The sequence below is a fragment of the Scyliorhinus torazame genome, chromosome 6 (assembly GCF_047496885.1).
Source record: "Scyliorhinus torazame isolate Kashiwa2021f chromosome 6, sScyTor2.1, whole genome shotgun sequence".
Taxonomy (NCBI): domain Eukaryota; kingdom Metazoa; phylum Chordata; class Chondrichthyes; order Carcharhiniformes; family Scyliorhinidae; genus Scyliorhinus; species Scyliorhinus torazame.
In genome coordinates this window covers 29,613,447-29,638,787 of record NC_092712.1, presented here as the reverse complement: position 1 = coordinate 29,638,787, position 25,341 = coordinate 29,613,447, and the positions used below count along the sequence as shown (strand labels likewise).

Genomic DNA, 25,341 nt, shown 5'->3' with positions numbered 1-25,341 from the left:
ACATTTTCATCTTGGTCACGCCCAGATGCCCATTGTGCAAGTCTGATAATATCAGCTCCTGGCTTTTTTCCGGGACAATCACACGCGCCCCCCACAAGAGGATGCCGTCTTCCACGCTGAACTCTGACAGCTTGGAGGAAAATGCCCGCAACTCGCCTGGGAGCTGTCTATGCTGCCCACCATACAGGACTATGTGCCGAACCTTTGACAGGACTGGCTCCGTCTGGGTCCACTCACGGATCTGTGATGCCGTGACAGGCAAGGTGTCCATAAAATTTAGGGTTGCGACCACCTCACCGGTCACGGGGGTCGACATGGGACCGGTCGATAAAGGCAATCGGCTCAGTGCGTCGGCATTTGCTATCTGCGTACCTGGTTTGTGCTCCAGAGAATACTCATATGCAGCAAGCAACAAAGCCCAGCGCTGGATCCGTGCAGAAGCAATGGGCGGTATTGGCTTATCCTCTCTGAAGAGTCCCAGCAGGGGCTTATGATCAGTCACGATAGTGAAATGGCGGCCGTACACATACTGGTGGAAGCGTTTCACCGCGAAAACCACTGCCAGGCCCTCCTTCTCGATCTGCGCGTACTTTTTCTCCGCTGCAGTCAATGTGCGGGAGGCGAAAGCTATCGGTCGCTCGGCCCCGTTCTCCATCTTGTGGGACAGGACAGCCCCAATACCATACGGGGATGCATCACATGTGACGAGCAAAGGCTTTCCCGGATCATAGTGGGTTAGTAACCCAGGCGACGACAATTGTTGCTTTACCCGCCGGAAAGCGGTTTCTTGCGGCTGACCCCAAACCCAGGTGTGATTTTTCTTTAGCAGCAGGTGTAAGGGGGCCAGCGTAGTTGCCAGATTGGGGAGGAGCTTCCCGTAATAGTTTACGAGACCGAGAAAAGAACGAAGATGCGAAGTGTCAGTCGGGGTGGGGGCATGTTGAATTGCATGCACCTTCTCTGCGACGGGGTGCAGACCCTCGCGGTCCACCCGATAACCTAGGTAGACTACTTCTTTTGCCTGAAATACGCACTTTGTGTGACGTAAACGGACTCCAGCCTCCGAAAGGCGTTTAAGGACAGCCTCCAGATTTTCCAAATACTCTTGCTCCGACGTCCCTGTAATCAACACGTCATCTAGGTAGACAGCCACACGTGGTAAACCTCTCAAAATGCCCTCCATAACACGTTGAAAAATTGCGCAGGCAGAGGATACTCCAAAGGGCAACCGTGTATATTCATACAGGCCCCGGTGTGTGTTAATTGTTACATATGGTCGGGAGGCAGGGTCCAGCTCCAACTGCAGGTAGGCGCGACTCATACCTAATTTTGTGAATGAGAGTCCGCCTGCAAGTTTCGCTGGAATACATCTGGGTATCGTCCTAGCACCTTAGTCAACCCTTCAGAAACTGTTTGGAGGATGTGCTGCCATTGCAACCGCAAATGGCGCAACCAGTCCCGACCCAACAGGCTGGGCCCATGGCCACGCACTACGATAAGTGGGAAACGCCCCTCCTGGCGTCCATAGACAACAGGGGTCATTGTAGTTCCTGCAATGTCCAGTGGTTCCCCCATGTAGGTGGCCAACCTGGCCTGTGAGTCAGTTAATGTAAGGGTCTGTATACCCTGCTTGATGCGGTCGAATGTCCTCTGGGCGATCACGGAGACCGCTGCGCCAGTATCCAACTCCATCTCCAGCGGGTGGCCATTGACCCGTACTGTCACCTTAATGGGGGCCACACGGGGAGCTGCCACACAATGCAGCTGCAGGCAGTCGTCCTCCGTCTCCACGTCCTCAGGAGTGGTCGCCGCAGGTTCATCCACATGGAAGGTACGGCCTCTGGGCTGGTCCCAGTTACGGCCCCTGGGCTGGTCCCAGTTTCGGTTGGAACGACGACGCCTCTGGCGTCCCCAGGACCGCCGTCCGCGACGGGGTCGCGCCTACAAGTCTGAGAAGGACATGGCTGCTCATCCATTGGCTCTGGAGAAGGCTCCCTTCGGGGAGGAATGTCCGATGGCCACTGGCGTCGGACTGGTCGTTACCTCGCCCAAGGTACCGTAGGAGTGCGGGGGGACGTTTTTGGGCGGAAAGGGTTGCGCCCCAAGGCATGCACTTCCATTCCCTGTAGCTCCTGTACTCCTCGCTCTGCGCTCTCTCGGGACAAGACTATTTGTATTGCCTGTTGAAAAGTCAATGTTGGCTCCGCTAACAACTTTCTCTGGGTGGCCGCATTGTTAATACCGCAAACCAAACGATCGCGTAACACTTCTGACAAGGTCTCACCATAGTCACAGTATTCCGCAATCCCGCGTAGCCTGGATAAAAAAATCGGCAAGGGATTCTCCAGGGGTCCTCTCAGCGGTATTAAACCGGTAACGCTGGACTATCGTGGACGGGGTTGGGTTAAAGTGTTGCCCCACTATATTCACAAGTTCGTCAAACGTCTTGGTGTCCGGCGCAGCTGGGTACGTAAGGCTCCTAATCACCCCAAACGTATGTGGCCCGCAGGCGGTGAGCAATATGACCACCTGGCGCTCGTTTTCAGTGATATTGTTTGCCCGGAAATAGTAACGCATCCGTTGTGTGTACTGGTTCCAGCTTTCCAGCGCAGCATCAAAAACATCCAAACGTCTGTACAGAGGCATGGTATAATAGAAAACAACTTCCAACCTGTATCCAACAAAAATCCAGGGTGGTGGCTTCAGCAGTGTAGACAGCTATTCACTTTTACCTTCGTCGCCAATTTTGTAAGGGCCCCGAAGAATCCAGCATGAGTTTTAAGGATACAAAATAATAACGTTTATTTACTATAACAATATATACATAACAGTAGCAGTAACTTCCCTTGCTACCTTCTCCTTCCTCCTGGTTCCTGGACTGGCCAGCTTATTTATAGTAGGAGTTTCTCCGCCCCCCTCATTGGGGAAGTTCATACTCCCATAGGATTGTGGGATAGTCATTAGTCCCCAGCCAATCATCAGTAGGCAGGTTATAAGTCACTGTCTGTACGGAGTTTGCAATTTCTCCCCGTGTCTGCGTGGGTTTCCTCCGGGTGCTCCGGTTTCCTCCCACAGTCCAAAGATGTGTAGGTTAGGTGGATTGGCCATGCTAAATTGCCCTTAATGTCCAAAAAAAGTCTGGCTGGGGTTACTGGGTTACGGGGATAGGGTGAGGTGTGGGCTTGGGTAGGGTGCTATTTCCAAGGGCTGGCGCAGGTTCGATGGGCCGAATGGCCTCCTTCTGCACTGTAAATTCTATGATATGTCAATGGCACCAACAACGATACCTTGAGTGGGACGCAGCCAAACTCCACGAATGGAAGAAACAGCAGAAATCTCCATGCTCTTATCAGCAATACCATGGGATGTAGACTGACTTGGATCACTTAGTAAACAGAGGAGATCCTCGTTTCTCATCTGATTTGTCTCCAGCAGTGCAGATTCATAATATTATCCTACTGCAATTTTGTAATCCTTTAATAGTGACCCATCCCAAGGAGCTTCACAGGCATTAAATTTTGACACCAATTCACACAAGTGAATAATAAATAAGCAGGTGACTCACCCAGTCCAATGGAAAAGAATGAAGTACTCGGTGGGATAACTCTGAGGTGTCGGCTGCTGGAAGTCAGATTCCGCAACTCAACATTTGTCTGGAACAAAATAATGGAACATAACAAGATGGTCTATTTAACTGAATGTGAGAACGATAAAGAGTAAAGAAAAAAAGACCAAAGGCTCCCCAAAGCCTGTCCACCATCTACAAAACACAAGTCAGGGACGGGATTCTCCGCAATCGGCGCGATGTCCGCTGACCGGCGCCAAAAACGGCGCGAATCAGTCCGGCATCACGCCGCCCCAAAGGTGCGGAATTCTCTGCATCTTGAGGGGCCGAGCCCTCACCTTGAGAGGCTAGGCCCGCGCCGGACTGATTTCCGCCCCGCCAGCTGGCGGGAAAGGCCTTTGGTGCCCCGTCAGCTGGCGCGGAAATGACTTTGTCATGCGGCGCATGCGCGGGAGCATCAGCGGCCGCTCACGGCATCCCCGCGCATGCGCAGTGGAGGGGGTCTCTTCCGCCTCCGCCATAGTGGAGACCATGGCGAAGGCGGAAGGAAAAGAGTGCCCCCACGGCACAGGCCCGCCCGCGGATTGGTGGGCCCCGATCACGGGCCAGGCCACCGTGGGGGCACCCCCCGGGGCCAGATTTCCCCGCACCCCCCCCCCCCCCCCCCCAGGACCCTGGAGCCCGCCCACGCCGCCTTGTCCCGCCGTTCAAAAGGTGGTTCAATCCACGCCGGTTGGCGTGGGTTGACAGCGGCGGGACTTCGGCCCATCGCGGACCGGAGAATCGCCGGGGGATTTCTGCCGACTGGGGCGGCACGATTCCCGCCCCCGCCGAATCTCCGGTGGCGGAGAATTCGGGACATGGCGGGGGCGGGATTCACGCCGGCCCCCGGCGATTCTCCGTCCTGGTGGGGGGTCAGAGAATCGCGCCCCAGGAATGTAATGGAATGCCCTCCACTTGCCTGGATGAGTGCAGCTCCAAGAACACCCAAGAAGATCAACACCATCCAGGATAATAAGCCCACTTGATTGGTACCCCATCCACCATCTTAAACACTTAACTGAGGCTTTTTATATCCTTTTGAAATTTTTGACACCATTTGCACTTACCTCATAAACCTGTCCCACTTTGTAATCCGTAAAGAGAATAATGGGCGGATTTGCCAGGAAAACAGGAATAGGTTCATTGGGGTCACTGCACACAAAAATAAACAATATTATACATCAGCTGCCCAGAAAACATCCAGGTTTTTATTGCCAATATACTATAGGGAAGGAAATCTGCCGTCCTTACCCGGCCTGGCCTACATGTGACTCCAGATCCACAGCAATGTGGTTGACTCTTAACTGCCCCCCCAGGGCAACTGGAGATGTGCAATAAATGCCGGCCCAGCCAGCGATGCCCACCTCACACAAATAAATTTTTAAAATGTTATTTTCGATATTGAGGGATCTGGATGAAGACAAGTACTGCACCTTAAACACTCTTCCTCCCCTCAACATTGAAAAATTTTAAAGTCTAATTCTTTTGTTCCTGCTCATTCTTTCTCAGTGATGGGATTACTTGGCTTTCCTCAGTCCTGCCACCCTCTCATAATCTCCAACCTTTCAAACCTTTAGGGGGAGGCAGTGGCGCAGTAGTATTGTCGCTGGACTAGTAATCTAGAGACCCAGAGTCATGCTCTGGGGACCCGGGTTCGAATCCCACCATGGCAGACGGTGAAATTTGAATTCATTAAAAACCTGGAATTAAAAGTCTCAAGATGTTGATTGTTGTAAAATCGCACCTGGTTCATTAATGGCCTTTAGGGAAAGAAATCTGTTGCGCTTACCTGGTCTGGCCTACATGTGACTCCAGACCCACAGCAATGAACAATAAACATTGGCCCAGCCAACAACAGCCCTTCACCGTCATGTTCTGAATTCTCTGAGTGACACTTTGCATCCTGCATAGTTGAATATGGGCATTCAGGAAGTTCTTAAATTTTCAATTGACTCCCAGTGTTCACAGCATTTCGCGGAAGCGAATTCCACATTTCCACTGCTCTTTGCGTGAAAAAGAGCTGCCTGATTTCACTCTGAAATAATCAGCTCTAATTTTCAGATTGTGTTCTCTTTTCTGGATTTCACCCCATCAGGGGAAATAGCTTCTCTGCATCTACTCTGTACCTATATTTTGGATGAGATCATCACACAGCCAAACCCTAGAGAATTTAAACCATGTTTATGCAATCTGTCCTCATAACTGAATTGTTTAAGAGTGAATATATGGTGAATCTACACTGTAATTACTCCAAGGACAGATTTGAGACCCAAATCTAATGCAATAACCCAGATGGGGTCTGTACAATTGAAGCAGAACATTCTCACTTTGGTATTGCAACTGTGCTCCTCGGATTCACAGCATGCTAGTTAAAATCCTACTTCATCCAAACCTGTCGGCATATTCTTCTATTCCTTTCTCCTTTCTGGGCTTATCTAGCCCCTCCCCCTTCAAGACTAATGTGAATTCATCAGGAATATTGTGGATTCTCTCAAACCTTGCCAGATCTAGCCACGTCAGGGCTCAATTGGTCGGATACAGCTCATCCATCCAGATATCTTTTTTAAATTCATTCATGGGATGTGGGCATCAATGGATGGGCCCACTGCCCATTTCTTAATGACCATTAATGGCTAGGCCATTTCAGAGGGCATTTAAGAGTCAACCACATTGTTTTGGGTCTGGGAGTCACATGTAGGCCAGACCAGGTAAAGCCGGCAGATTTCCTTCCCTAAAGGACACCGGTGAAGCAGATGGGTTTTCAGTACACTCGACAATGGTTTCATGGTCATCAAATTTCCTCATCTGCAGTGGAGGGATTCGAAGTCCAGAGCATTACCCTGGGTCACTGGATTACATAAGAACATAAGAACTAGGAACAGGAGTAGGCCATCTGTCCCCTCGAGCCTGCTCCGCCATTTAATGAGATCATGGCTGATCTTTGTGGACTCAGCTCCACTCTCCGGCCCGTACACCATATCCCCGAATCCCTTTATTCTTTAGAAAGGCATCTATCTTTATCTTAAAAAACGTTTAAAGAAGGAGCCTGAACTGCTTCACTGGGCAAGGAATTCCAGAGATTCACAACCCTTTGGGTGAAGAAGTTCCTCCTACACTCTGTCCTAAATCTACCTCCCCTTATTTTGAGGCTATGCCCCCTAGTTCTGCTTTCCCCGACCAGTGGAAACAACCTGCCTGCATCTATCTTATCTATTCCCTTCATAATTTTATATGTCTCAATAAGATCCCCCCGCATCCTTCTAAACTCCAATGAGTACAGTCCCAGTCTACTCAACCTCTCGTCATAATCTAATCCCCTCAACTCTGGGATCAACCTAGTGAATCTCCTCTGCACACCCTCCAGTGCCAATATGTCCTTTCTCAGGTAAGGAGACCAAAACTGAACACAATACTCCAGATGCGGCCTCACCAACACCCTATACAATTGCAGCATAACCTCCCTAGTCTTGAACTCCATCCCTCTAGCAATGAAAGACAAAACTCAATTAGCCTTCTTAATCACCGGTTGCACCTGCACACCAACTTTTTGCGACTCGTGCACCAGCACACCCAGGTCCCTCTGCACAGCAGCATGTTTTAACATCTTACCGTTTAAATAACAATCCATTCTGCTGTTATTCCTCCCAAAATGGATAGCCTCACACTTGGCAACATTGAATTCCATCTGCCAGACCCTAGCCCATTCACCTAACCTATCCAAATCCTTCTGCAGACTTCCGATATCCTCTGCCCTTTTTGCTTTACCACTCATCTTAGTGTCGTCTGCAAACATTGACACATTGCACTTGGTCCCCAACTCCAAATTGTCTATGTAAATTGTGAACAACTGCGGGCCCAACACTGATCCTTGAGGGACCCCACTAGTTATAGGTTGCCAACCAGAGAAACACCCATTTATCCCCACTCTCTGCTTTCTGTTAGTTAACCAATCCTCTACCCATGCTACCACTTTACCCTCAATGCCATGCATCTTTAGTTTATGCAGCAACTTTTTGTGTGGCACCTTGTCAAAAGCTTTCTGGAAATCCAGATATACCACATCCATTGGCTCCCCGTTATCTACTGCACTGGTAACGTCCTCAAAAAATTCTACCAAATTAGTCAGACACGACCTACCCTTTGTGAACCCATGCTGCGTCTGCCCAATGGGACAATTTCCCTCCAGGTGCCCCGCTATTTCCTCCTTAATGATAGATTCCAGCATTTTCCCTACAACCGAAGTTAAGCTTACCAGCCTATAATTACCCGCTTTCTGCCGACCTCCTTTTTTTAAACAGTGGTGTCACGTTTGCTACTTTCCAATCCGCCGGGACCACCCCAGAGTCTAGTGAATTTTGATAAATTATCACTAGTGCGTTTACAATTTCCCTAGCCATCTCTTTTAACACTCTGGGATGCATCCCATCAGGCACAGGCGACTTGTCTACCTATAGCCCCATTAGCTTGCCCAATACTGCCTCCTTAGTGATTACAATCATCTCAAGGTCCTCACCTATCATATCCTTATTTCCATCAGTCACTGGCATGTTATTTGTGTCCTCCACTGTGAAGACTGACCCAAAAAACCTGTTCAGCTCCTCAGCCATTTCCCCGTCTCCTATTATTAAATCTCCCTTCTCATCTTCCAAAGGACCAATATTTACCTTAGCCACTCTTTTTTGCCTTATATATTTGTAGAAGCTTTTACTATCTGCTTTTATGTTCTGAGCCAGTTTACTTTCATAGTCTACCTTACTCTTCTTTATGGCTTTTTTAGTAGCATTCTGTTGTCCCCTAAAGACTTCCCAGTCCTCTAGTCTCCCACTAATTTTTGCCACTTTGTATGTTTTTTCCTTCAATTTGATACTCTCCCTCACCTCCTTAGATATCCACGGTCAGTTTTTCCCCTTTCTACCGTCTTTCTTTTTTGTCGGTATGAACCTTTTCTGAACACTGTGAAAGATCGCTCGGAAGGTTCTCCACTGTTCCTCAACTGCTTCACCATGAAGTCTTTGCTCCCAGTCTACCTCAGCTAGTTCTTCTCTCATCCCATTGTAATCGCCTTTGTTTAAGCACAAAACACTAGTGTTTGATTTTACCTTGTCATCCTCCAACTGTATTTTAAATTCCACCATATTGTGGTCGCTCCTTCCAAGAGGATCCCGAACTATGAGATCATTAATCAATCCTGCCTCATTACACAGGACCAGATCTAGGACCACTTGTTCCCTTGTAGGTTCCATTACATACTGTTCCAGGAAATTATCCCGGGCACATTCTATAAACTCCTCCTCAAGGCTGCCTTTACCAACCTGGTTAAACCAATCGATATGCAGATTAAAATCTCCCATGATAACCACTGTACCATTTCTACATGCATCCGTTATTTATTTGCTTATTGCCTGCCCTACCATCCTGTTACTATTTGGTGGCCTATAGACTACTCCTATCAGTGACCTTTTCGCCTTCCTATTCCTGATTTCCACCCAAATTGATTCAACCTTGTCCTCCATAGCACCAATATCATCCCTTACTATTGCCCGGATGCCATCCTTAAACAACAAAGCTACACCACTGCCCTTACCGTCCATTCTATCCTTTCGTATAGTCTGATACCCTTGGATATTTAACTCCCAGTCATGACCATCTTTTAACCATGTTTCAGTAATGGCCACTAAATCATAGTCATTCACGATGATTTGCGCCATCAACTCATTTACCTTATTTCGTATACTACGAGCATTCAGGTAAAGTACACTTATGCTGTTTTTTATGTCTTTGTTATGAATCCTAACACCTTGATCAGTAACTTTTCGCAAATTATTTTTCCTCTTACCCTTTCTCCTAATTTTCCTTGTCTTTGAACCCATATATCTACATAATAACCTGTCACGTAACCTGCTGCCTTGATCTTCATTAACCATTATACTGTCTATAGCTTTACACTTCCCTTCCCCCCAACTTGCTAGTTTAAAGTCCTTGTGAGCAACCTATTTATCCTATTCGCTAGAACACTGGTCCCAGAATGGTTCAGGTGAAGACCGTCCCAACGGTACAGGTCCCTCCTGCCCCAGTACTGATGCCAATGCCCCATGAAATGGAATCCCTCTTTCCCGCACCACTCCTTTAGCCACGTGTTAACTTCTCTAATTTTCTCAACCCTATGCCAATTGGCACGTGGCTCGGGTAGTAATCCAGAGATTATAACCCTGGAGGACCTGCTCTTTAATTTAGTCCCTAGTGTTTGATAATCCCCAAACAGGTCCTCTTTCCTAGTCTTACCTATGTTGTTAGTCCCAACGTGGACCACAACAACTGGATCCTCCCCCTCCCCCTCCAAAATCCTTTCAAGCCGATCAGAGATGTCCCTCACCCTGGCACCGGGCAGGCAACATACCATGCGGGACTCTCGATCTGGCTTACAAAGAATGCCATCAATCCCCCTAAATATAGAATTCCCTACAACTACCACTTGTCTTTTTGCTCCCCCCTCTTGAATGGCTTCCTGTACCACGGTGCAGTGGTCAGTCAACGCATCCTCCCTACAGCCCTCTTCCTCATCCACGCAGGGAGCAAGTACCTCATACCTGTTGGACAAGGTCAAGGGCTGAGGCTCCTCAACTCCTAAACTCAGGATCTCCCTACCTGCCTCCCTGGCAGTCACACCACTCTGTCCCTGACCACTGTCCGAATTAACAGAACTTATTCTACCGGGTGTGACTGCCTCCTGAAACAAAGCGTCCAGGTAATGTTCCCCCTCCCTGATGTGCCGCAGTGTGTGCAGCTCGGTCTCCAGCGCATCAATTCTGAGCCGAAGTTCCTCGAGCAGCCAACACTTGCTGCAGATGTGGTCACTGACGGTCTCAATGGGATCCACCAGTTCCATCATCATACAGCAACAGCACATCACCTGTCCAGCCATATTCAACTAGTTAATTAATTTAAATATTTTTTTAAAAAAAATTTCTTTATAGAACCTCAAGGATAAACCCGAACACCAACAAAACCCCAGCCACTCACCTGAACTCAGTCACTCACCTAAACTCAGATGTACTCTGTTCCAATCAGCACTCCGTGACTAAAGGCACTCCTGCCACACCTTTTGTGCACTCACCTCTCCCAGCACTGTCCCGGCTCTCTCCTCCCGCGCTTTTAAAATCTCCCGGTTCTCTCCTCCGGCGCTGTTTTCGCTATCCCGGCTCTCTCTGCTCCCGCGCTGTTTTCGCTGTCCCGGCTCTCTCCTCCCGCGCTTTTAAAATCTCCCGGCTCTCTCCTCCGGCGCTGTTTTCGCTGTCCCGGCTCTCTCTGCTCCCGCGCTGTTTTCGCTCGTCCAGTGACAATACCACTACACCACTGCCTCCCTATATATCGATACAATTCCCCTCAGCTACTCCACGTGGTAGCCAGTTCCACATTCTTGGTAATTTTTGGATGAAGGTCTTTCTCTTGAATTCCCAATTGGATTTAGAATCATAGAAAGTTTATAGAATAGCTAATAGAACATACAGCGCAGAAGGAAGCCATTCAGCCCATCGAGTCTGCACCGACCCACTTAAGCCCTCACTTCCACCCTATCCCCGTAACCCCTCCCAACCTTTTTGGTCACTAAGAGCAATTTATCATGGCCAATCCACCTAACCTGCACGTCTTTGGACTGTGGGAGGAAACCGGAGCACCCGGAGGAAACCCACGCACACACGGGGAGGACGTGCAGACTCCGCACAGACAGTGACCCAGCGGGGAATCGAACCTGGGACCCTGGCGCTGTGAAGCCACAGTGCTATCCACTTGTGCTACCGTTTACTGCACAGAAAGAGGCCACTTGGTCCCTCGTGCCTGTGACAACCAAAAATGAGCCACGCAGCTTAATACCACTTTCCAGCATTTGGGCCGTATCCCTGTGGGTGACGGCACTTGAGGCTCATATCCAGACACCTTTTAAATGAGTTGAGGGTTTCTCTTGTACTACCCTTTCAGGCAGCGTGTTCCAGACCCCAGCAACTCTCTGAGTGAAAATAACACCGCGTCTCCCCTCTAATCTTTCTATCAATCTGTGGTCAGCACTGTTGCTTCACGGCGCCAGGGACCCGGGTTCAATACCCAGCTTAGATCACTGTCTGTGGGGAAGTCTGCACTTTCTCCCCGTGTCTGCATGGGTTTCCTCCGGGTGCATCTTTTTCGCCCACAAGTCCCAAAAGACTTGCTATTGGGTGATTTGGACATTCTGAATTCTCCCTCTGTGTATTCGAACAAGCGCCGAAGTGTGGTGACTAGGGGATTTTCACAGTAACTTCATTGCAGTGTTAATTAATGTAAGCCTAGTTGCGACACTAATAAAGATTATTATTATTAAATCTATGCCCTGAGTCACTGACCTCTCTGCTAAAGGGCCCTTCCCATCCACTCTATCCAGGCTCCACACAATTTTGTACATCTCAATCAAATCCCCCCGTCAGCCCCCTCTGTTCCAAGAACAACCCCAGCCTCTCCAATCTTTCCTCATAGCTGCAATTTCTCCAGTCCTGGCAACATCCTTGTAAATCTCCTCTGTACCCTCTCGACCGCAATGACATCCTATGTGTAATGAGGTGACCAGAACCGCACACAGTGCCCAGTTGTGGCTTAACTAATGTTTTATTTTGTTCTAGCATAACGTCCCTGCTTTTATACTTTAATCCTTGGCTAATGAATGGAAAGGATTCCATATGCCTTCTTAACCACCTTTTCAGCCTGGATGCTGTAAGACAGGAACTGGGGCCATAAGTATAAAATAGTTAGTTATAGCGCCTCTTTTTTATTTCAAATGTACTTATCTTATAATTCATCTGATTGATAAAGGCAGCACGGTAGCATAGTGGTTAGCACTGTGGTTTCACAGCTCCAGGGTCACAGGTTAGATTCCCTGCTGGGTCACTGTCTGTGTGGAGTCTGCCATTCTCCCCGTGTCTGTGTGGGTTTCCTCCGGGTTCTCCGGTTTCCTCCCACAGTCCGAAGACGTGCAGGTTAGGTGGATTGGCCATGCTAAATTGCCCTTAGTGTCCAAAAAGGTGAGGAGAAGTTATTGGGTTACGGGGATAGGGTGGAAGTGAGGGCTTAAGTGGGTCGGTGCAGACTCGATGGGCCAAATGGCCTCATTCTGCACTGTATGTTCTATATATAGATCCATGTCAATGGACTGGTTAGGTGCCCAGAAAAGTATCGACCTGTCCTGATAGCTTCACAGATCTGTGGACACTCACTCCATGGTCCCTCACTTCTTCTACAACTTTCAATTTCCTCCCATTTATTATGTAATATTTGCCTTGTTTGACCTCTCCAAATGTACCACCTCACACTTCTTAGGGTTCAGTTCCATTTGCCACTTTTCTGGTGTTCTGGGCCAGGGTTTAAAACTCCAAAGTGTATTATGGAGTTCACATGACCTACAACCTTTATGTTGAATTAGGCTAGGATGAGCACAAACGCCTTCACTTGATTCAACAGTCTGCCTCGCCACTTCAATCAAAATAAGCTTTATTCTAAGAACTTAGTTAACATTTATAGTAAACAAACAGCAAGAATTTTTATCAATTGCAAACATAAAGACAGCCCACAGCTACATTAATTTACGTACAACACTGAATGAAACCCCCTTAACTGTTCCAATTCAAAAACAAAATCCCATTCCAAGGGCGTGGCCCAGCACTCTGCATTCTCACTTGAATAAGACTGGCTTTCCCTGAGATTCCGACCCCCGCCTCACCAGCAGGTTTAAACCCTTCCGGAAAGCAAACTATATCTTAAAATCCACCACCAAGGTGGCTTTTACTGGAATAGATATTTAAAATGAAACTAGAGGGGGACAGGCCAAAACACTTCTTTCGCCTGTCTGAGTCCACAGCAGTCAAGTCTGAAAGTGAAAGTAAACTCACAGCCACAGCACAGCTCCACCCACAAAAATGACATCACTGGAGCCATGTGATAAGGGACATTCCCATGACACTGGGCACCTAACCAGTCCATTGACATGGATCTATTACTAACTATTTTATATTCATGGCCCCAGTTCCTATCTTATAACGTCCACCATACTGAATCCATTCACGATCTTTAAAAACTCTATTCCTGAGTCTCTTTTCCTGAGGAAAGTCTTAACCTTTTCTAATAGATATTCCCTCTCGGTTCTATTATCATCCTAATTTTCTCCAGAGCCTTTATAACCTTTTTATTATATGAAAACCAAAAGGGTCTACAGTTATCCATATGTAGGGTAATCAATATTCTATATAAAATTTACATCACTTTCTGCTTTTCAATTCTATCATTCTAGAAATGAACCCCAGTCCTAAATTGGGCACGTTATACCTTTGGTCGACAAATATACGCCTTCCAGCCACTTTCTTCATTATCTTCTTGTTTGGAATGATGAGAGATTTGCCTCCTTGTTGAGGAGGCAGGTAGCGTGGGTTTTTCAGGAAGTTGTGGCATCTCTCGAACTTCTCCATATCCTGCCGTGCCTGAATTCGAGGGCCAAAAGGGAGCTCGTCCCTCCAGAGGTTTTTCTTGGACTTTTCTTCCTTTCAAACAAAGTAAAATTGGGTAAATATTTAGAAACCAACATTTTTGCTGCTTACTTTATTCAGCATGCCTTGCCTATCCAAATTGATGGAGTTTTTTTTAAATTTAGAATACCCAATTCATGTTTTCAAATTAAGGGGCAAATTAGCGTGTCCAATCCACCTAGCCTGCACATCTTTGAGTTGTGGGGGCGTAACCCACGCAAACACAGAGAAAATGTGCAAACTCTACACGGACAGTGACCCAGAGCCGGGATCGAACCTGGGACCTTCGCGCTGTAAGACAGCAGTGCTACCATGCTGCCCCAAATTAAAGGAGTTTTAACCGAGAAAGAACTGCTGACACAAAGATGTCACAATAAAAAAAAGTTGAAAATTGTACGGGAAGCGTGGCATCAGAGGGGTCACTCTCAGATAAGGTGGTCCTCGTTTCTGTGATTAACTAAAATTATGGGAAAAGCAGAGCTGGTGAAACCTGATCACTTTAACTCCCTGGTCTATGAGCGAGACACTGCATGTTCTTCTGAGCTACCATGGCGGACAGCAATCTTCGACTTACACAGTAGCCAAGTAAGAAAGCAGACAGCATTCACTGTCGGCTGAGGGAAGATGAAACTGGGAACGCTTTTGAAGGTTCATGGTTTGTGTCACCGAAAGAGGTTTGTAAACACATGAAGCAGCATCAAGAATTGAGAACGCCAGTGAAGAGCACTGGACCGAGGAGAAGAATGATACATTCTCTGCCTGGGGACAGAACAAGGGATGGATCTTGGCAGGGTAAGGAATACTCCATAGACCTTTAAAAATGTCTATGAGTGGTTCCAACATGAGGAAGTCTCATGCCCATTTCCAATATCCAATTTTTACCAGTGGGAGAACTTAGTGCTGAAGTCAAACACCATTTTGATTGTTGTAAATGCCTTATTTCATGGTGTGAGAGTGAAGAATTGATGGAATAGATATAAATGCTCTTGAAGGGTGGATAAGGTCTGCATAATCGTCAGGATCTGAAGTGTTTCGAATGCCCTGCTCTTTAAACTTTAAAAAATGGCTGCAGCTATTCTTAAAGTTAAAGAAACCTCCAATGCACTGCTATGGTTAACAAGCCATCTGCTGCAGATTAGACAACAGTAGCATCTGTTTGTGTGTTTTGAATAGAATTCTTTGCTCACATTCCCCCAAAGTCCACTGGAATTTGCATACCGCCATAACCGGTCTGCAGCAGACACTACCTCCCTGGCCCTACACTCATCCCTCGAGCATCTCAACAACAAAGGCTCCTACGTCAGACTGCTGGTTTAGCTCAGTGGGCTGGACAGCTGGTTTGTGATGCAGAACAAGGCCAGCAGCGCAGGTACAATTCCCGTACCGGCTTACCCGAACAGGCGCCGGAATGTGGCGACTAGGGGCTGGGGAGGTGGGGAATTCACCCAAATGCCTCGAATTATCTACTCGCCATAATCAGAGCAAAAACCCATCAGCCTCTTCTTGTAAACTTTAAAAACATTTTAATAAATTTAGAGTACACAATTCTTTTTTCCCAATTAAGGGGCAATTTAGCATGGCCAATCCACTTACCCTGTACATCCTTTTGGGTTGTGGCAGTGAGACCCAGGCAGACACGGGGAGAATGTACAAACTCTGTTTGTTAGCAATTCTGGAAAGTGTGAAAATCGATAAGTCCCCTGGGCCGGATGAGATTTATCCTAGGATTCTCTGGGAAGCTAGGGAGGCGATTGCTGAGCCTTTGGCTTTGATCTTTAAGTCATCTTTGTTTACAGGAATAGTGCCAGAAGACTGGAGGGATGGCAAATATTGTCCCACCAGTGAGCCTTACTTCTGTTGTGGGAAAAATCTTGGAAAGGTTTATAAGAGATAGGATGTATAATCATCTGGAAAGGAATAATTTGATTAGAGATAGTCAACACAGTTTTGTGAAGGGTAGGTCGTGCCTCACAAACATTATTGAGTTCTTTGAGAAGGTGACCAAACAGGTGGATGAGGGTAAAGCAGTTGATGTGGTGTATATGGATTTCAGTAAAGCGTTGGATAAGGTTCCCCACGGTAGGCTACTGCAGAAAATACGGAGGCATGGGATTCAGAGTGATTTAGCAGTTTGGATCAGAAATTGGCTAGCTGGAAGAAGACAAAGGGTGGTGGTTGATGGGAAATGTTCAGACTGGAGTCCAGTTACTAGTGGTGTACCACAAGGATCTGTTTTGGGGCCACTGCTGTTTGTCATTTTTATAAATGACCTGGAGGAGGGCGTAGAAGGATGGGTGAGTACATTTGCAGATGACATTAAAGTCGGTGGAGTTGTGGACAGTGCGGAAGGATGTTACAAGTTACAGAGGGACATAGATGAGCTGCAGTGCTGGGCTGAGAGGTGGCAAATGGAGTTTAATGCTGAAAAGTGTGAGGAGATTCAGTTTGGAAGGAATAACAGGAAGACAGAGTACTGGGCTAATGGTAAGATTCTTGGCAGTGTGGATGAGCAGAGATATCTCGGTGTCCATGTACATAGATCCCTGAAAGTTGCCACCCAGGTTGAGAGGGTTGTTAAGAAGGCGTACGGTGTGTTAACTTTTATTGGTAGAGGGATTGAGATTCGGAGCCATGAGGTCATGTTGCAGCTGTACAAAACTCTGGTGCGGCCGCATTTGGAGTATTGCGTGCAATTCTGGTCGCCGCATTATAGGAAAGATGTGGAAGCATTGGAAAGGGTGCAGAGGAGATTTACCAGAATGTTGCCTGGTATGGAGGGAAGATCTTATGAGGAAAGGCTGAGGGACTTGAGGCTGTTTTCATTAGAGAGAAGAAGGTGACTTAATTGAGGCATACAAGATGATCAGAGGACTGGATAGGGTGGACAGTGAGAGCCTTTTTCCTCGGATGGTGATGTCTAGCACGAGGGGACATAGATATAGGACAGATGTCAGAGGTAGGTTCTTTACTCAGAGAGTACTAAGGGCGTGGAATGCCCTGCCTGCAACAGTAGTGGACTCGCCAACACTAAGGGCATTCAAATGGTCATTGGATAGACATATGGACGATAAGGGAATAGTGTAGATGGGCTTTAGAGTGGTTTCACTGGTCAGCGCAACATCGAGGGCCGAAGGGCCTGTACTGCGCTGTAATGTTCTATGTTCCACATGGACAGTGACCCGGGACCGAAATCGAACCTGGGACCTCAGCCCTGTGAAGCAGCAGTGCTAACCACTGCACCGCCGTGCCGCCCTGTCTTCTTGTAAACGCAAGCATGGGTTGAAATAATGATGGTCACACTTTTATGAAATCTTAATTGTACCTTATGCAGCCACAATGTCTGTCTTCCGATTAAACAGGGATATTAAAAAAATATTACTCTAGCAGATACATATAATATAACATGTTTATCAATTTCTTACATTCTTCACAGCATTCAAAGTGGAATTAGACTTATTTGAAAGGAAGAATGCGCAGGGTTATAGGATGCAGACATGATGGATCAAATAACCTCCTTCTGCACTGTAGCAATTTTGTTATTCTGTGATGAGGAACGTAAATTTCAGTTACATTGAAAGATCGGAGAAGTTGGGACTGTTTTCCTTCGAGAAGAGAAGCTTCCAGGGTCAGAGTAAATAGGGAGAAACTGCTCCCATTAGTGGAAGGATTGAGAACCAGAGGGTACTGATTTAAGGCAACTGGCAAAAGAAGTTATGGCGACGTGAGGAGAAACCTTTTCATGTCGCAAGTGTTAGGATCTGGATGCAGTGCCTGAGTGTGGTGGAGGCAGGTTAAATCAAGACTTCACAAGGGAATTGAATCGTCATGTGAAAAGGAAACACTTGCAGGGCTAGGGTTATGGGGGAAAAGTAGGGCGGGGGGGTGGCACTGTTCAGAGGGCCAGCACAGGCAGAACAGGCCGAATAGCCTCCTTCTGTGCTGTAGCCATGCTAGGATTCTATATTTCCCAGTGACACACTGACTTTACCAACTAAACTCTGTGCCTTAGAGCAAATAAACTTCTTTCCTCCTTACAACCCGACTTGAATGAACAGATTCTAAGCAGAGCACTTCAGTACCAATGACATGGGAAGAAATGGAACTTTTAATAAATGATATCTTGCAAAATAAGTACAGCTTTCATATGGAATTGGTATCTATAGCACAAGGCAAACGGATTTAATTCTCTCACTGGAAAGACGCATACGCAGTCCTTAGAACTGTTGGTCTCAGAGGCAGCACGGTGGCACAGGTGATAGCACTGCTGTGTCACGGTGCCGGGGTCCCAGGTTCGATCCCGGCTCTGGGTCACTGCCTGTGTGGAGTTTACTCATTCTCCCCGTGTTTGTGTGGGTTTCGCCCCACAACCCAAAGATATTCAGGGTAGGTGGATTGGCCGCGCTAAACTGCCCCTTAATTGGAAAAAATTAATTGGGTACTCTAAATTTATGAATAAAACCAGGACTGTTGGTCTCTTGGTTAATGGTCCCAGGTTAACATTACTATGTTAATAATGGCCCTCAGCAAGAGGGAAACTAAAAATTGACTTTGAGCTGACTGATGGACAAGGGGGAGGTGACTATCCTGACATCTCGGTTACCTGTTCTGTATTCATTGGTTAGAAAGGTCCAAACAAGTGAGTGACATAGGAGAAACTACCAGCCCCTCAAAAGAAAGGCCCGGATTCTCCGGCCTCACCCGCTGACGTCCCAGTGCACACACAAACGGAGATTTTGGCACCCCAGCCAAAACTCCATTCACTTGCAGCGGGACCAGAGAGTCCCAAGCAGCGGGCGAGGTTGCAGAATCCCAGCCAAAGTATATTAATGAATGCTCTGAGACAGGAGGCAGACCTCGTCGGGTGGCAGCCCTAGTCAGGCAGTTGCCTTCTTCAGATGAACGATGGGCCAGAAAAGGGTGAGGAGGATTTAGGAGGAAGAGTTCCCTAATACTTTGGCGAGAGAGCAGAATTCCGCCACCACAAGGAACTGAAATCAGCACACTCTGTGCCAACCATCCATTCAACCTTTGGGATCAGTGAATCATTCCCCACTGTCACGGGTCGGATATTATTCTTGTCTATTAAGCTAATGCATCATATCTAAACACTTACTTCTTAATAAACTGCCTTAAATTTACTTACAAATACTTGACTGCCTATCTTAGGTACCTGTGGCTCCCAATCTCAAAATCTTACAACATCCATGTACATGGACTAGACCACCTACCTGGGGTTTGGGTACTTTCAGACCTGTGGATTCCTCAGAAGACGACAGTAAAGTTAAAGATGATCTGCACTCCAGCAATCTGCAGGAAGCCTTAGGTTGGCTCATGTCTGTATATCCATCATCGACTGGGCTGTTAGAAATCCGTTGCCTGTAGCTTTCTGTTAGTTCGGGAAGGTAGGCCTGGGGTTTTACTGGACAAGAAGAAACATAAGCCAGTCAGTCAGTCTAATCTCGGTGGCGGGGAGGTTACCAGAAGAGTTCTGAGGGACAGAATATAGCTGCACTGAGATGGACATGGATTAATCAGGCACAGTCAGCACCGATTTCAGGGAAGGTCGTGTTTGACAAATTTAATCAAATTATTTGAGGAAACTAGGAGTGTTTGATGGGGTCTATGTGGACTGTAGTAATGCTTTTGATCAGCTCCTTCATGACAGACTGGTCGGGAAAGTAAGAGCCCACGGGGATCCAAGACAAAATGGCATTATATATCCAAAACTGGCTGAGAGGCTGGTAGCAGAGGGTGATGGTCGAGGAATGTTTCTGTGACTGGATTTCTGTTTCCAGTGAGGTTCCACAGGGCTCGGCCCTTTCTGTTTCTGGTGTACATTAATGGTTTTGACTTAAATGCACGGGGTACAATCAAGAAGTTAGCGGATGACACAAAAATAGGGTGGTAAATAGCGAGGAGGATAGTGGCACACTGCCAGAGGATATCAATGGACCGGTCAGGTAGGAAGAGCAGCGGCAAATGAAATTCAACCCAGAAAAGTGTGAGGTAATGCACTTGGGGAGGGCTAGCAAATGTTGGTTAGGCCACAACGGGAGTATTGCATGCGGTTCTGGTCACCACGTTATAGGAAGGATCTGCCTGCACTACGGGTGCCAAGGAAATTTACCAGGATGCTGCCTGAGCTACGAGGAAAGATTGGATAGACTTGGGATGTTTTCCTTGGAGCAGTGAAGGTTGAGAGGGGTATAAGATAGAGGTGTATAAGATTACAAGGGCTTGGATAGGGTGGATAGTGTTGCTAACTTTAGCCTTAGTTTAATTGCTCTGTTCTATCGCCTTTGCTCTTGAGTCGCCAGGTATCTTTCTGATACCGCCACGTGGTTCAAGTCCGAGTAATGATCAATAATCCAACACACCGCTTAGTTAAATCAACGCACATTTATTATATACAGTAATCAATACTTATGCATAAATTCTACGTCTAAGCTACTTCCTACAACTAACAGGCCAATACTTAACTTGGAAATGGCCCACCAGGTCAGGGAAACGAATGGCCTTTTGTTCGGGTTCTGAGCCTGCGGGATTTGAAGCTGGTACAGATTGATAGCTAGGAGCGCCTATCTCGTAGCGAGCGTTGCAGTAAGACTTACGATTTGAGCGGCTGTTGAAGAGTGCAGAGGGCTAGCAGAAGGGTGCGGAAGGGTGGCAGAAGGGTCGATTTGAACTTGGACTCTATTCTTATAGTCCCCAGGGGCTTCCCGCCTTTCGGGGCGGACCCTGTACCTGGTTCCAAGTGATTGGACTTTGTCCCAATCACTTGGTTCGATATTCTCCAATGCTGGAGCGATTCCTTGATCGATGGGCGGTCTTGAGGTGATCGTTCACCTCCCTTTGTGTAGGCTTCTGTTGGCGCCGATGAGTCTGGGTTGGCTTTGTGTCTAAAATGTTGCACATTGTTCCCGGGGATTGCTCATTAGTATGCAGATGGCTGGTGTTTTGTTGCGCTGATGGTTCCTGGTATCGATCTTGTCTGGCCTTCCCAGAGGTGAATACACAGTTTGCCTGTAGCTGCTTGTTTTAGTCCTGTTGGCTGATTTTCCCATCAGCCTTTGCCGTTCGCCATTTTAAATCTGGGTTAGCCATTCTAAATCGGGAGTTAGCCATTTTAACTGGCTACAAGCCCTCCTTGTGATCCTAACGCGAAGCGTGAAGGATCACATCACTATGTTGCTTTCCATTCCCTGACCTGGGGGGGACACCTCCTTCATGGCCTCTGCACTGACCATAGCTATGCAAAAAAATTTTAACTAACAATTCTAAGGGCGCTATGTCAGACAGGGACATGCATTACAAAACAATAAACTGGGAACCTCTAACCTATTCTGAATATACTACACTCACTTAAACATTCCATTCTCCTACCTTCCTCAATCATACAACCAAATCATAGCATTTCATAGTCTTTCCTGGCTTGGCAGTCAAGCTCAGGATCATACAATTTGCTCATGAAAAAGTTCTTTACAGTTCTTTATTTACAATAACAATAAACGCAAGTGAATGTACTTTATTATAGGTCGCGGGGGTCTGGTCGTAACCGAACATAGGGGATCTGATCCTATATACCGGGGTTCGAGCGCGGTAGGCTCTCCTTCTCCATGAGTCATGTGACTGTTATGGGCCAGGGTTTAGAAAACTCCAAAGTATATCATGGAGTTCACCTGACCTACAACTGATTATTGATTTTGGTTGCGATGAGCACAAGGGCCTTTCCGGTGTTATTCAACAGAGGCCTTAAGCACTTTGAATCAAAAACAAGCTTTATTCTACGAATTCAGTTAACATTTTTATAAACACACACAGTAAGCATTGTTATCAACGACAAACATAAATACCCCACACAGCTACAGTACTTTATGTATAACGCTTAATAAATTTCTCCCTTCAGCTGTTCCAATTTAATAACAAGATCCCATAAACCAGTGCCCCCTTTTCAAAGGTGTGGGCCAGCACACAGCACTCATCACCTGGTATAAATTCTCTTGTTTTCTATCCAAAACAGCAAGTTTGAATTCCTTCCAGAAAGCTATTATTTTTTTTCATGCTATCAAGCAGTCTGGAAACAGCTTTTAAAATGAGGATAGAGAGACAGGACAAGATTTCTCTGTCTGAATCCAGCAGCCAAATGTGGAAACGAAAGCCACAAACAAGCCCCAAACCAAAGCGAAAGTAAAACTCAGAGCCACAGCCCAGCTCCACACACACAATGACATCACTGAAGCCATGTGATAAGACAAAACATTTATTGAAGGGACACTCCCATGACATGACATCCGACTACCGACAGTTGGCAGTAAGGCGTACACAAGGACAGTCACACATCAGGTAGTTCCACAGAGACCCAGTCTGTATAGATCCTGCACGTTATCCTTCCACGTGCTAAATAATAAATCATCATTCTGAGTAAGTCATCAGCATTTCTGTATGAATCATTGCAAGGACAAGACAACAGAACACAACAGTGCAGAGAAGGTGCTCCACTGTTGCATGTGTCAACTTTCAGGTGAGATATAAAAGCAAGACCCTGTCTGCTCTGCTCTTTGAGGTAGATGTAAAATATTCCCATGGCACGACAGCGAATATTTCTAATGAGTTACAGGGGCAGAGAGACCTGGGGGTTCATGCGCATAGATCTTTGAAGATGACAGTCAATATTGACAGAATAGTTCTTGGCCTTCATAAATATTTTAATAATCTTTATTGTCACAAGTAGGCTTACATTAACACTGCAATGAAGTTACTGTAAAAATCTCCTAGTTGCCACATTCCGGCGCCTGTTCGGATACACGGAGGGAGAATTTAGAATTTAGAATAGAGACACTGAATACAAAAGCAGGGAAGTTATGTTGAAAGTTCATAAAGCTCTGTTAGGCCACAATTGGAGTATTGCATTCCAGTGTAACATTCACACTTTAGGAAGGATGTAAAGATCCTTGGGATAGTGTAGAGGAGATTTACCAGAAAGGTTCCAGTGCTGAAGAATTTAAGTCTCAAATTTAGATTGAAGAAGCCAGGCCGGTTCTCCTTGCAACAGCAAAGGAGATTGAGAGGAAATTTGACAGGTTCAGATAAGGTGGAGGTAGAAACTCTGTCCACATTAGGTGATGGAACAAGATCTCAGGCACAGATTTAACCTTTGCGGCAAGAGATCGAACCATGGAAAAGATATGGTGCAGAAAGAAGCCATTCAGCCCATCAGGGGCTGGTTTAGCACAGGGCTAAAGAGCTGGCTTTTAAAGCAGACCAAGGCAGGCTAGCAGCACGGTTCAATTCCCGTACCAGCCTCCCCTAACAGGCGCTGGACTAGGGGCTTTTCACAGTAACTTCATTTGAAGCCTACTTGTGACAATAAGCGATTTTCATTTCATTTCACGTCTGCACTGGCCAAAAAAAGAGGGAATAGTGAATTACAGATTGATGCACGATCAATGACCACTGAAACGAGGTTGTGGTCCAACTGAAGGCTTTAATAAGCTAGATGTTTCCCCAGCAGCTCAGGTACAGAATGAAGGCTGCTGGGGCGGCACGGGTTCTTATACCCTGCCTATCAGGGCGGAGCTATCATACATTCTACCAATAGAAAGCATAGTTTCCACCAATGCTGACCGTAATACCTATAATACCACATTCACCCCCTGTTTAAAAAAAAGAGTCCGGCGGGGGTGGTGGCCTGAAACTACAAAACATGGCAACATGGTATAATTAGTTATGGAGGTACCGTAATACCTCCGTACAGTGTTTAGTAACTATTTACAATTCTGATAGTTATGTACATTCGATGGTTTATATTTACAGATTACAATTAATATGAAGCAATCGGTCCTCTGCGATCGTCGGAGCTTCGGTGGTGACTCCGGTGGAGGCTCGGGCGTCTGTGACTCCGGGAGCATGGCTTCAATCTCCATGGCAGCTTCGGCAACCCTAGACGGCGCTGGTGGGGAAAACGGTTGACCTGGGAAGGGAGCGCCTGTGGGTGGGCAGGCGGAAGGACCTATCCTCCTGTAAGGTGCTGCGATGGAGGGGAGGGTGGGACTGGCGGCTGGAATGCGCGTGGGGTTCCGGCGGGCGGCAGATCCCCTAGGGAGACCATATCTTGTCGGCCATCGGGTTACGCCACATAGGCGTACTGGGGGTTAGCATGGAGCAGATGGACCCCCTCAACCAACGGGTCCGACTTGTGCGCGCGCACGTGTTTTCGGAGCAGGATGGGTCCGGGTGCTGCCAGCCAGGTCGGGAGCTGCCAGCCAGGTCGGGAGCGAGGTCCCAGAGGAGGACTTCCTGGGGAAGACAAGGAGACATTCGTGAGGTGGCTGATTGGTGGTCGTACAAAGCAGTGACCGGATGGAGTAGAGGGCATCCGGGAGGACTTCTTGCCAGCGGGAGACTGCGAGGTTCCTGGACCGTAGGGCCAGTAGGACAGTTTTCCAGACCATTCCGTTCTCCCTCTCTACCTGTCCGTTACCCCGGTGGTTGTAACTGGTCGTCCTGCTCGAGGCTGAGCAGGAATTGACGCAGTTCGTCGCTCATAAAGTAGGACCCCCTATCACTGTGTATGTAAGCGGAGAACCCGAACAGTGCAAAGATGCTATGTAGGGCCTTGATGACGGTGGTTGCGGTCATGTCGGGGCAGAGGATGGCGAATGGGAACCGGGAGTACTTGTCAATCACGTTCAGGAAGTACGTGTTGCGGTCGGTGGAGGGGAAGTCCATGCCGAGGCATTCAAAGGGACGGGAAGCCTTTATCAGGTGCACTTTCTCTGGTCGGTAGAAGTGCGGTTTGCACTCCGCGCAGATTTGGCAGTCCCTGGTGGCTGTCCTGACCTCCTCGATGGAGTAGGGCAGGTTGCGGGTCTTGACAAAATGGAAAAGGCGAGTGACCCCCGGGTGGCAGAGGTCCTCGTGGAGGGCTCGGAGGCGGTCCACTTGTGCGGTGGCACATGTGCCACGGGACAGGGCGACAGGAGGCTTGTTTAGCTTCCCGGGACGATACAGGATCTCGTAGTTGTAGGTGGAGAGTTCGATCCTCCACCGCAAGATCTTGTCGTTTTTTTATCTTGCCCCGCTGTGCATTACCGAACATGAAGGCGACCGACCGTTGGTCAGTGAGGAGAGTGAATCTCCTGCCGACCAGGTAATGCCTCCAATGTCGCACAGCTTCTATTATGGCCTGGGCTT

General features: G+C 47.4%; 1 protein-coding gene across 5 annotated transcripts in view; it reads right to left on the bottom strand.

Annotated features, from left to right (window-relative positions):
- The window catches only part of dlec1 (DLEC1 cilia and flagella associated protein), a 259,108-nt gene that overhangs the window by 185,842 nt on the left and 47,925 nt on the right, over window positions 1-25,341 (bottom strand). For all 5 annotated transcript variants that reach the window (XM_072508068.1, XM_072508073.1, XM_072508072.1 and 2 more), the window contains 4 exons: window positions 19,377-19,567; window positions 13,952-14,163; window positions 4,675-4,759; window positions 3,566-3,653 (listed from right to left, as the gene is read on the bottom strand). In XM_072508068.1, the coding sequence (XP_072364169.1) occupies window positions 3,566-3,653; window positions 4,675-4,759; window positions 13,952-14,163; window positions 19,377-19,567 (576 nt within the window). The remainder of the gene's footprint in view (window positions 1-3,565; window positions 3,654-4,674; window positions 4,760-13,951; window positions 14,164-19,376; window positions 19,568-25,341) is intronic.